At 37.2% G+C, this 13,160-nt stretch overlaps 1 protein-coding gene across 4 annotated transcripts in view; it reads left to right on the plus strand.

The window, feature by feature from the left end:
• LOC149172872 (mRNA export factor GLE1-like) overlaps positions 1 to 13,160 on the plus strand; it is a 404,516-nt gene that overhangs the window by 175,581 nt on the left and 215,775 nt on the right. For all 4 annotated transcript variants that reach the window (XM_089424451.1, XM_089424450.1, XM_089424449.1 and 1 more), the window contains one exon: positions 5,247 to 5,362. In XM_089424451.1, coding sequence (XP_089280577.1) covers positions 5,247 to 5,362 — 116 coding nt within the window. The remainder of the gene's footprint in view (positions 1 to 5,246; positions 5,363 to 13,160) is intronic.

Here is a 13,160-nt window from a genome sequence, read left to right on the forward strand (position 1 = left end):
TCAACTTGAATTTCTACATTTGATGCTTCCTTCTCGATAAGTTGTTGTACCTTGTTTTCTAATGACTTCTTGTCCTTCTTAAGCTTCTTAATTTGCATCAGTAATTTTTCACTATGGTCTTTAAGTCGAGAAACTTCTTCATTTTTGTCAATGGTGATCTTGTCAATTTCTCTTTGCATATTTTGTAGTACTTTTTTACCTTCTTGGAAAATTATTTTTGAAATATCTTGTATGTCTTTTGGTATTACTGAATTCGGCTTCATTATAAGATCTTCTAGCGTTATTTTCTTTTCTTTTTGTAGCGAACCCAGAATAATGTCACCTTGAATTTTCCATAGGGATTGAACAGAGAATTGCAATATAAATGTATATTCTCCAATTTTTAACTATAAATCAGTTATTTCGTATTTTTTTGTCCAAGAAGTCTAATTTTTTGATTATATTTAATTCAAGAATCACCAATTGGTTTGCAACTTTAGGGTTATATAATTTTTACTTTCAGCGGGAGAGATAGAAATAGTAAGGTCTTTTCTTGCGAGATTTCCCTTAATTTTAAAAAGCACTTTAGCATAACTGGGTAAGGTTTCTAAAAATCTTCCTTCTGCCATTTTCAAGTTTTTCCCTCTTTATTTTGCATTGTACTTGTTATTTTTTTATTGTCCTTTTTTTATAACTTATAAATAGCCTTTTAATATATATATATATATATATATATATATATATATAGATATATATATATATATATATATTCTCTTATTAAATCTTCAAAACTTTTAATTATTATTATATTTTTTAAAAAATAATATATCTCTTTTGTAGTTATTTAATAATATATCTTAGACTTTTTAATCAACTTGAACCTTTAAAAACTCTCCCTTATCTATATATATATATATAGATTTTAAAGAACTTTTGTAACTTCTCAAATTTTTATGAAAATTTCCTTTTTTTTTTTTCTACTGCATCCACTTGTAATTCTTATGAATATGACCCCTTTTTTTCCCACTATTGATTTTTTTATTTTAATATATGTATGTATTAATTATATCATAAACTATTATATAATTTATAAATTATATAATAAGTATTTGACTTCTGGAATTGGCAGGATCGGACGTTAGTGAAAGGCGTGATGGTTGGATGGGACAACACGGTTGGCGATAAGAGAACAGGACGACACCGACGCTGAAAACAGGTGGATGGTTGCAGAGATGAATGTGGTGGTCTGTGGTGAAGGCAATGTGACTGGTACAACGGAGGGGAAATAGCCTGGGATTCCTATCGGGCACTGGCATATGTGCGGGTGGGGTTCGAGGAGCATATGACGACTGTGCTAATGATGGTCACCGGAATAGATAATGGAGTGATGGCTAAGCATATGAGGGGACAATTATTGTTGGATGGTTGCGCGATTGGCAGCGGAGACTGTCAGATGAATTGGATTGTAGAGCTGTCGGGTGTTGGACGACTGTGGTGCTGCTGCTGTGGAGGTAAGTTTTTATATATATATATTATAAATGACGAGCAATGGTGTTCTATCACATTCTGGGTAATCTATCATCAGTTCTCTGCTGCCGTGAACAATGGAATCGACTTCGAAGGAAGCTTTTAGAGGCCTTCGAATGAAGGAAGCTTTGAGAGGCCCGAACTTCTCATCATGAAAACCAGCAGCCTAATAGTAGCATGCGTGTAAAGATTGGCTGGTTGGTGGTTGGATCAATCGCGGTGATTGCACGAGTCCATGTAGATGAACAACTCAGTGGTAAAACATCTAGTCAATGGTTTTGATTGTGAATTTGGCCAACTAAACATCCACTTCCTCTCGTTTTATTGCGTATATTTTTTCCTTTTATCTTCCTGTATAATCGTTTGTTTTTAACTTTAATTTTTTAATTTTAATTTTATTTTGTTTTTAAATTTTGATTTTTTTTTTTTTTTTTCTATTTCTAATACGCTACTTTTTTATAATTTTTTTGACTTTGGTTTTTTGTTTTTTTTTTCTTCTTTTGTTTTTTTATATTATTGGAAATATTATTTTTTTTTCTTTAAATGGCCAAGGGCCTGACAGCAAAAATGGAGAACCTCCAAAATCTTGTAGCGAAGCGCTTCAACGACAACAAAGTTGGCAAATTTCGACGGTCAAAGACCTGGATCGGAGAGCATGGCTCTGTGCAGCAGTGGAGCGGCTAGAGGATCGAATTGCTCTGATACCAAATGAAGCGAACAAAGTTCGTTCTTCAGGTTAAATACTCTTGAGACTTGGAATATGGAGATCTCCATTGAAGATACAAGAATATATATTAAAATTAATGAGTAAGAATGATGATACAAATGAGAGTGAGAGGCCTGCTTATATACTAGGCAGGTGCCTCTTCATGGAGAGTCATTATATAGGCAGGTGCCTCTTCATGGAGAGTCATGTCCCATTTAGAGATGCCTCTTCAACTTAATTACTAATTAACTAATCATTATTACAATTATCATCATTATTTAGTATATTCTATTCATAACAGCATGCATTCATTCTTCATGCGTGAGATTGGAGAAGAGAAGGAGAAGCAGAAGGAGAGGAGAGGAGACCAGGTTAATCTGTAGAGGAGGCTGAAGGCAAATCAAGTGGCTGAGAGGGTAAATTGTATAGCCTGTGGAGAGTACAAATTCCCAGGCAGATCATACAGCTGAGAGGGCACGAATTATTGCTGTATGAGCAGCATGATTTTCAAGGAATATCAACGCTGAAATCGAAGTCTGTTAGAGCAGCTAGCAGGGCATGAAAATTGGGACAGGTTGAGCGAGATTTTGTGCTGACCCCTGGGCACAAAAATCGAGGATACTGTATGCTGTTTAATGTTGTTACAAATCATTGATTTCTGAGCTGAGTGGCAGACAAATTGAGGCTATCAAGGCACACCTTTTAAGACTGGTAGCACAGAAATCAAGGACAGCTACAACATTGTTTTCAAGGCAGCATGGCACAGATTTGAGATAAGTTTGTGTTGTATTAATTGCTGATTGTATTGTTGTACCAAATATCTTTAAGGAAAAATAAATATCTCTTCACTAGTTTTAACTTTGGGGTTTTTCCAAGGTCAGTTTGACCAAAAATTTATTGTGTTCAAATTTCATGCATGGTTGTGTGATTACTCAGCAAAAGTGAAAAGTGGACTAGATCTCAAGGGTTTCTTGTTTTGAGATTTAAATTCAATATATCAGTTTTTAATAATTATGGGAAGACTATTAAACTTGATGTGAAAACCAAACTTGAAACCGTGGAGGGATTTACAGTCAAAATTTCTACACTAGGGGGCCATCTCAGACCAAGTTGTTGATGTATTTTTGGTTCAGAGATGCATTTCACTTGGTTCTATTTTGGTTATGTGCACCTTTACATGCTATATAAATGAGAACTTTTGCTTATTTGTGTAAAATGGTTTGGATTCATATGGAGGCACATGAAAATGCATCTTTTTCTTTAGAACTTGAATATTTTATGTGTTTTTGGTTGACTGGTTTTTTGGTTTGTTTTTTTTTTACCAGTTCCTGGTTTAGTCAACAGTTCGGTTCTGATAACATTGATTGCACTTAGTGCTATTTTGGTTATATGCAGTATGTACTCTTGCTCAATGTTGCATGAAGCGTGGACGAAATGGGGACGTTTTTTGGAAGTGGGGACACGAAAGCGTCTGCTATATATATATATGTTTTATATTTTTTTGCATTTATATTCAAAACTTGCGTCTGCTATATTTATATTTTTTTTGCCATATATATATATATATTTTTTATATTTTTTTGCATTTTTTTAATAATTTTTTTCAGAAGCTTGACGCTTTGTATGGCCGAAGCGCGTTTCAGAAAAACCGAAACGCGGTTCGGAAAAACGGAAATGCGTTTCGGGCACACACTCCCTGAAATTTCCAGGAAGTGTGTTTATCAGCCCGAAACGCGTTTCGGATGGCGCTTCCCCCACGCATCTGTACGGATCGCGGATCGGGGTTTTGATCCCGGGGGGGGGGGGGGACGTTTCCTGCAACACTGCTCTTGCTATGTGCAGGAGAAATTTTGCATATTTGTTTGTAATGGTTTGGATACATATGGATGTACTTGAGATTCGAGAATATGCGTTTTCTTTTAAATTTGAGTATTTAAAGTAATTTTTGGTCAACTGATTTTATGGTCCCATTCTTTTCCGGTTCTAGTCTGGTTTAGATTTTTGGGGTTGATTTGTCTGATGATTAGTATGGTTCTGATAACACTGGTTCATGTATAATGATATGCAAAGCTTACTAGTATTGTGATTTGCGAATGTTGAATATATTATCTTTTGATGTGAAGATGTAATATTACTTGTGATAACCTCAGTGCCTTTGTTTCTCAATTATAAGAGATTAAGATACTGGCAGATGAGTAAACTTTAATGCTTCATAAATGCCTCAGAATCTGTTTCCCAGATAAAGAGCAGTTTGTAACTACTGTGTTTTTGATAAAACTTTTTAGAAAAGGATAAAGGGTGTCATTCTTTTGGATTTATCATTCTTTTTCTTTACTACTGTGTACCTTGGTTCCTAAAGCGAAGCAAGGGGTAGTCTTTTCATCTAGACTCTATTTCAGTTTTCTTTCCATGTTTTTTCCAGAGTATTTTGTTGATTCTTTTTGTGTTCTAATCATAATTTCATGTTGGGAATAATATTTTACTATTTGTATGGTGAAATTTCTGCTAGTTAACTCGAGGGGACGAGAGTAAGAATATTTTCAGATCTCATTCCCAGATGAACTGGTGAAACTTGTTAGTTTTCTCATATAATTGCTATTGTTTTTGTTTGCTAATTTTCCTTGACTCAATAAGTTTTGTGGATCTTAGTTTAATCTCTTGTAAATGTCCTTTGCTTTCATCCATCTATTCAAATAATTTCTTTTATCAGATAAAGTTGTTCAATTTACAAGTTCTGGCTGCATTTGATCTCTGAAGTAGTCCCCCCCCTCGTTCTCTCTTTCTCTCTCTCGTTGAATTGCTTGCTTTACACATGACCATTTGACATGTATAATGCAATTAAAGTGTGGTGTTTTATGTCTTCCCGAGTATGCTTTACTAGTAGATCTTAACATCATCTAAAGTTTAAATCAAATGTTGTGCCACAAACTATAGTTTCATATTGTGATTACTGTTTTGCACCAGGAAAATATGTTGCCATTCATTTGTAGTAATTTTCTTTTCTGATTTTTTCTTTATATTTTTTGTATGATAGGTATTAATGTCAAAGTTGCAGAGACTGCAGCAAAACTGGAGGCAGAAAGAATTGGGAAATTAAAGGCTCTAGAGGACCAGTGCCAATCTTTGAGATCCAATGCAAATTTAAGTAAGGTATTACTCACATGTAGTTTATGGAGAAAACAAAACTGACTGTAAAGAATGACACGGAACAAGGCAGATACGTACATCTAATATTTTATTACATCTAAAAAGAACGTCTAATGTAATTTTGTACTGGGATGAGTACTGGGGATACTGAAGGAATATAAACAATAAGTGCTCATTGAGGAATCACTTTTGTGGATGCCATTTTCTTCCCCATTAGAATTTTTAATTAAAACAGTTTCACATGTACTTGATTTCATTTGCTTTCCCTTCAATACATTGTTTACATGCCTGCACTGAAGTGTTGATGGTTTTGAATTTCTTTATCTATTCTTTACTTAAAGTTGCAAATTTCATCTCTGTTGTTATTTCTTCTCAAATTCCTCTGTATGATGGTATGGCACTTTGTGTTGTATCAACTTAATAGATCTGGACTTGGAGGAGTTTCACAGGGCATGCTATTCAAAAGGAACTGCCTCTTGGACATAGATCAGATAAGTATATTAATGTCCAACAAATGACCACAATGTAGGTCAAGGGGACTAAAGAGTTCTCTGAAAATCTGGTGCCAGGAAAATTAGTATGGTCTTGGCTTCCACACAATATTCCTTTTCTGGATTTTTATCAACTGCTGCTACAATTCCTTTCTTTTTAGCCCTGAGTATCACACTCTCTCTTTGTCTTTATCATCTCCTTAGCCTTGTTTTTATAATTTCTCATTGAGCTAATCCCTAACCCTTATCTCCAAAGTGATGGATGGTTAGGATTAAACCTTAATCCATGTGATATCAATCGTTGAGATTAAACAAAATCACTGAGTAAATAATTTTCTTTTCCCTAGTTTCTTTAGTTCATTAGCTGACATAATTAATTTTGTGCTTTTCTTAAGTTAGGCTTAGGATAAATTACAAAAGCAATTTACTCAATAAATTGAGCAATAATGTTAAGGAGACTTGAATGACTCCTGCATGCTTGACATCTAGCCAATGTAGAACTACCTGTCCGCTGCTACAATCATCAACAAACCTCGGTCCCTAGAGCAAGTGAGGTCGAAGGAGACCTTAAGGAGATGTCAAATTGCTTTAGAGCTCCTGCCCATGGGTGTGGGGAGGGTCGAGGCATGATCTTGTCGGAATCGTCAATACTAGAGAAATTGTCAATGCTTATGTGGATGATGTCCTTTGACACTATGCTGCGTGGGAGCACCCGCCATCCCCAACACTTTGCACTTAAAGGGCATTCCTAGAGGCAGTGTATAGGAAGCACCCTAGTGAGTGTGTTTCCTAAGCTCCCTTATGGGAGAGGTTTTGGCGAGCGAGAGCTCCCTTCTTATGAAAGGTGCTCCTTGCCTGCTTAGGGAGTGTTTAAAGAATGCTTATGGAGAAACACTCCTTGAGTGCTCCAAGGACACTCTTGGTAGTTAAAAAATGCCGCGTGAGTGCTCTCGTGCAAGAGGGCGACATTGGTTTATTTTTTTTCTTGTGAGAACCAAGACAAGGTGAGAAAATATTGGCATGGCTAGGGTTCCTTGTTGGATTAAAACACTATTCACTCAATTTGCTCTCATTTTATTTTTCATTTCACTCATTTCACTAATTTTTGCTAGGGTTCAAAGTGGGTTGTTTTCTAGTTCTCAAGTAGTAGATTTATGAGAGCTTGGAGGGAATCTTGAAGGTTTCATAAGTGAAAGCTTGAAAGGGAAATTGAATGCTTCCATAGTTACAGTCAACCGCCATTGGAGAGCTGAAGAGTTCGACTTTGAAACCAACTGTTTCCCATTTCTCCTTCTTGATCATTGTATTGTACACATGAAGTTATTCTTATGCATGATGGGTATGCCAATGTGGTATATCCTTTTGGTTCCCGTTGACCACTGAAAATCATTTGAAGACTCCATCCCAAATATGTGTCAGAGGCTTCATGTACCATCAGAGTTCACTATATCATCAGAGTTTTTTAACTCTATCTTCTTCTTCTCATCTTGTTCCGTGTTGTACTCAGATTCTGCAAGCCCTATGAGGATGATGTAAAGTGATGCTAGTTTGATGAATTGAGTCATGTAACAAACCTAGGTAACTTGGAACATTGTCATCAAGTGAGTTTACTTTGGGAGGTATTTGTTACTGTTGATTTGGGGTAGCATCGGATGTGCTCTAAGCCTCAAATTTTGCAGGGAGGCTTGGGCACAGGTATTCCAAAGAACCGAGAAAGTGTTTTGGGAAATTCCACCCAGAAGTGATTTTATTAAAATAATTAATATTTTTAATGGGGTTCGTAAGTCTAAACTTAGGAAAATTAAAATATTAATGGGTATTAATCTAATCAGGGGTGAAACTTCTAGAAAAAGCCACAGATCAAGCCAAGATGATCTGAGCCTTTGATTATGAGTTAATCTAGGCTGTTGGTTGTCCAACAAGAAGATATAAGAAGGGGCTTGAGGGTCATTTGGAAAATACACAAAGAGATTGAGAAAATCGATTTTCTGAGGTGAGAAGTTCTCAAGAGGAAAATCAATTGAGGAGATCTTGCAGCAGAGGGGCAGTGAGAATCCGTGAGAATGAATTTTCGGAGAGTACCAAGCAGAGAGAGAACATAAAGACGTCTAGAGGAAGGCTGACGTTGGCCTATGTAGTGTTGACGTAGAGGCAGCATAGTCCTTGAGTGGAAGTTGAGTTGCTGCTGAGGGAAGTCGAAGTTCAGTTGCCGGAAGCCAGGGTGTGAGTCTGGGAGGCAAAAAGTTGATTTCTCAGCCATAAGAGGACCCAGAGGAGAGGCAACGTAATAACCAGGAGGGGTGACGCAGTTTTGTGTGAAAATTTCTAACACGAAATTCTACTACAGTAACTGATTTATTTCACCTACTTATTTCTCACAATAATTTATTTACGAAACCCTTCAATAAACATTAAAATAAATTCTATTGCAGTTATCACATAATTACATAGAGAAAATAACAGTGGTATGCAAGCACAAGAATCAATCACATCAACACAGTTGTTTTTGGACAATTGTCCCCGGAAAAACCCAATGTGGGAAAACAGGTGCAACAGATGAGGGTTTTATTAATCTTCAGCAACAATTGCTGTACAAGGAATGATTACACAGAAAAACTGAGACACTTTTGAGAGAAAACACTTGATACAAAGTTTCTCCTCCTTTTGGAGAAGTTTTGACACCTTGGAGACCCTTCACCCACCTCTGCGTCACTTCTGCGTCAGTCTGCGTCAGTCTGTGTGAGGACTGCGTCTCCAATGGTGTTGTTCCCTGCTCTTCCTCCTGTGCTGTCTCTCGAATGCCCTGTGTCACCTCCTCTTTAGTCACTGACTACTGCTGATGCCCTCCTCTTCCTTCACCCTAAAACTCTCCCTCTGAAATAAAACTCCTCCTCGAGAATCGATTCCCTTCGGGGTACTGAGTATTTTCCCAGTGTGTCTCCAAATGAATCTCAAGTCTTCTCTTATAATTTTCCTGATTGTCAGGCTAGGCAGTAACTCCATAAGGCAAAAATGATTCGACTGTTCTATTCCATCAGGTAGGTCTTCATTATATACATGAGGGAGAGACTGTTCAGTTCATCTCTCGATGACTATTCATATTTCCTATTTATCTATTTACATAAATTCACCCAATCACAAGGATTAGGTGTCAACATTCCCCCCCTTAATCTGAAGGGATGTTGGTGAGTCCAAGCATCATTCTGAATCGTTCAAGTTTTTCTCTCCCAAGCGCTTTGGTGAAGATGTCTGCAATTTGCTCATTTGTGGAATAATGACAGAGATGGATTGTTTTGGCCTCAACATGATGTCGAATCAGATAATATTTAGTATTGATGTGCTTCGTTCGATCATGGAACTTTGGGTTCTTGGCCAACTTTATTGCAGAGGTATTGTCAATCATGAGTGGAGTTGATTGTACTTGTTTTACCTGCAAATCTTCAAGAATTTTCCTGAGCCACACAATTTCTTTTGTTGCTTCAGCTGCTGCCACGTATTCTACTTCTGTTGTGGAATTTGTTGGAACTGATTGTTTGCGTGATCTCCAGGAGACAGCTCCTGATCCAAGACTCATAGCATATCCTGAAGTTGATACCCCAGTTTCTTTGTCTCCATCGAAGTCTGAATCAGAGTATCCAATCAAGCTGAAGTCGTCCACCTGCGTATACTTGATTCCAAAGTCTTGAGTTCCCTTCAAGTACCTTAGAACTCTTTTTGCAGCAGACCAATGTCCCTCACAAGGCTTTTGCATAAACCTGGAGAGGATTCCAACAACAAACGAAATGTCTGGTCTGGTAGTAGTTAGGTAGTTGAGACTTCCTACAAGCTGTCTATACTTTGTTGCATCCTCAAATTCTTTTCCTTCAATAGATGTGAGCTTTAAGTTTTGTTCCATTGGAGTAGTAAGAGTATTGCACTCTGTCATGCCAAACCTGTTCAACAGATCTCCACTGTATTTCTTTTGAGAAAGAAATATGGACTTTGGATGTTGGGTTACTTCAATGCCAAGATAGTAATGAACATACCCAAATCAGTCATTTCAAAACTTTTCCCCAATTCCTTCTTTATGGATTCAATGTAGCTTTCATTGTTCCCTGTCATCAAAAGATCATCTACATATGCCACAAGATATACAACTGTTTTGCCAACTTTCTTGACAAATAAAGTTGCATCATCAAGATCAAAATTTTTGAAATTGAGTTTCAAAAGATGCTCAATTAGTTTTTTATACCAGGCTCGCGGTGCTTGTTTGAGGCCATACAAGGACTTCACAAGTTTGCATACTTTATGTTCATGTCCTTTCACAGCAAATCCTTCAAGCTGGGACATAAAAACATTCTCTTTTAGATCTCCATTCAAGAAAGCAATTTTTACATCCATTTGATGGACTTTCCAACCATTCTGAGTTGCTAGTGCAAAGAGTGTCTGGATGGTAGCCCATTTTGCTGTGGGGGCAAAAGTCTTCTCATAATCGACCCCTTCCTTCTCTGCAAAACCTTTTGCCACAAGCCTAGCTTTGTGCTTGTCAAGTGAGCGATCAGCTTTATATTTTCTCTTGTAGACCCACTTGCAGCCAATTGGTTTGGTTCCTAATGGAGGATCAACCAGCTTCCAAGTGCTGTTCTTTATGAGGGCATCATACTTCTTTTGCATCGCTTCTTTCCATTCATCATGAGAAACAGCTTCTTTGAAGGAAGTTGGTTCAAAATCTGTAGACACGTTCAATTCACAATCATAAGAAACATCCATATCAACAGGTGAATTAGAGTCATCTACATCACCTCCATTTTGCCGGTTTGAATTTTTGGTTCCTGTCTTTCCAACTTCATCAGGATGAACACTTTCAAGTGTCTTTGTCAGCCGCTTTGGGGGACTTTTCTCAGATGGTCCAGGCTGCTCCGTTGATTGAGTTGGGACTGAATCAAGATTGAGTCTCCTAATTCTATCAATTGCATCACTTAAAGCATCATCCGTTGTTGGAATTTCATGCGGGGGAGAGTGTTCTTCAGAAGAAGATTCCACATGTTGATCTAATATAGGAATCCCCCCCTTCAAGATGTGGAATCTGATTATCAAATTCTTGAAATGATTTTGCTTTTTGCGAATCTATCCAAGCGATCAAGTTGCCGCTCAACAACATTGTCAGTTTTGGATGATTCAAGAAAAATTACATCTCTAGATAGAACAAACTTTTTATTTACTTCATCATAGAGACGGTATGCTTTGGAGGTGTTTGAATATCCCAGAAAGATGCACTTACGACTTCTAGCATCAAGTTTGTTGCTATGTACCTTTGGTATCAAGGCATAACAGGTGGAACCAAAGACCCTGAGATGCTTTACCGAAGGAACATGTCCATACCACATTTCATAAGGAGTCTTGTTTCTTATAGCATTAGATGGACATGTATTCTTTATATATGCAGCACATAGAACAGCATCAACCCAAAACATTATCTTTAAATTTTTGAAGAAGAGCATGGATCGTACCATATTTAAGATTGTCCTATTCATTCTTTCAGCTACACCGTTCTGTTGGGGATTATAAGGCACAGTTGTTTGATGTTTGATCCCATGTTGGCGAAGATAGTTTTCAAATTCATTTGATGTGTATTCTTTTCCATTATCAGTGCGAATAGACCCAATATGAGATTGTGCATCATTTTCAATCCATTTATGAAAATTCTTGAATGTTTGAAAAGCATCAGATTTGTTCTTCAATAAATAAACCTAACACATTCTGGTGTAGTCATCAATAAATGTCATGATATATTTATTTCCATTTGCAGAAGGAACAGGGATTGGACCACATAAATCTGAATGAATGAGTTCAAGTTTTCTATGTGCTCTTGAATGTGAATCATGAAAAGACTGTTTGCTATGCTTTCCTAGAATGCAAGCATCACATTGCTTAAGTTTCCTAGGAATTGTAGGTAAACCAGCAACACCATTTTTCTTCAATAAGTGGAGACTGTCATAGTTCAAATGTCCAAATCTAGCATGCCATAATAAACTTGATGGAAGTGTACCTTCTTCATGATGAGAATTGTATGAGAAATGTTGTGTATGAGCAGAGGTTCCTTGCAGCTTGAGAAGGCTTTCTTCTTCTATTCCCCTCATGACAAGTGAGTGATCAGATGCTTTTCTTACCTCAAGCTTGCCATCAAACATATGAATGGAGTGACCTTGCAGGCGGATGTGGACCAAGGACAACAAGTTTCTCTTGAGCTGTGGGAGATATAGAACATGATGCAGAAGAAAGTCTGGAAGACCAGGCAGTTTAGGCCTAATTGTGCCAAGCCTGATGGCTTGATTTTTGATTGATCTGCAAATATACTGCTCCATCAACATTGTCAGTGAAATCTTCAAAAAAATCTTTTCTATGAGTCATGTGGCAGGTTGCTCCTGAATCAGGCAACCAATCATTTTTCCAAGAAGCAAGTGAAGCATTAAATAAATCTTCGTTTACTCCAATGTTACATTGTGCCACAACATAGTGAGCGGATTCAGGTGCTTTACCTTTGTCTGTATCATCAATTTTACCTTTTTGTTGATTTCTTTTCTGCTCAATTTTGTCCCATGGTAGCTTGCATGTAGAGGCATCATGTGATCCATTTCTTTTGCAGCGTATGCAGTACAGATCTGCCTTTTCTCCTTGAGAATGTCTGCCCTCCCTGCCTCTGAAATATCTTCCTCTTCCTCTTCGACCACCTCTTCCTCTTGTAGAATCTTGAGCAGGATGCTTTTCTTTATGAGCAAGGCACACAGCCTCTTCAGAAGATTCAGGGGCTGTCTTCTTTCCAAAAGCTTTCTCTCTTTCAACAAACTTTTTCACAAGAGAGTCAAAGGTTATATCTTTGAGATTTCCATTTGCTTGCAATGACTCAAGATAATTGGAGTAAGTAGGATAAAGTGCCTTGAGAAAAGCGATAAGAGGAATATCTAATTCAACCTTAGTGGATTTGATATCATGCATTATAGACTTTACTTCAGATGCAAGAGTAAGAGGATAATTATTTTGCAGTTCAAGAGTGAAGAGTTTAATCATGAGTTGAACAACTTCAAGTGCAGAATGTGAGTCATAGAGTTCTTTTAGCTTTTGTAAGGCTTCAAAGGCAGTTGAATATGACGAAATATGGCGACTCACCTCTTTATTTACAGATGCTGCGATTAATGCATAAGCTTTGCTGTTCTTGTTTTCCCAAATGACGAGCTCTTTGTCTGAGGTAGGCTGTACTGGTTCATTGTCTCCGTCTCCGACACACACTCCTTTTCACAACTCATTGAAAATGAGGGTGTGTTTTATCATCC

The sequence above is a fragment of the Pinus tabuliformis genome, chromosome 4_2, assembly GCF_031772625.1.
Source record: "Pinus tabuliformis cultivar Carrire ecotype Pingquan chromosome 4_2, CPIR1, whole genome shotgun sequence".
Lineage (NCBI taxonomy): Eukaryota > Viridiplantae > Streptophyta > Pinopsida > Pinales > Pinaceae > Pinus > Pinus tabuliformis.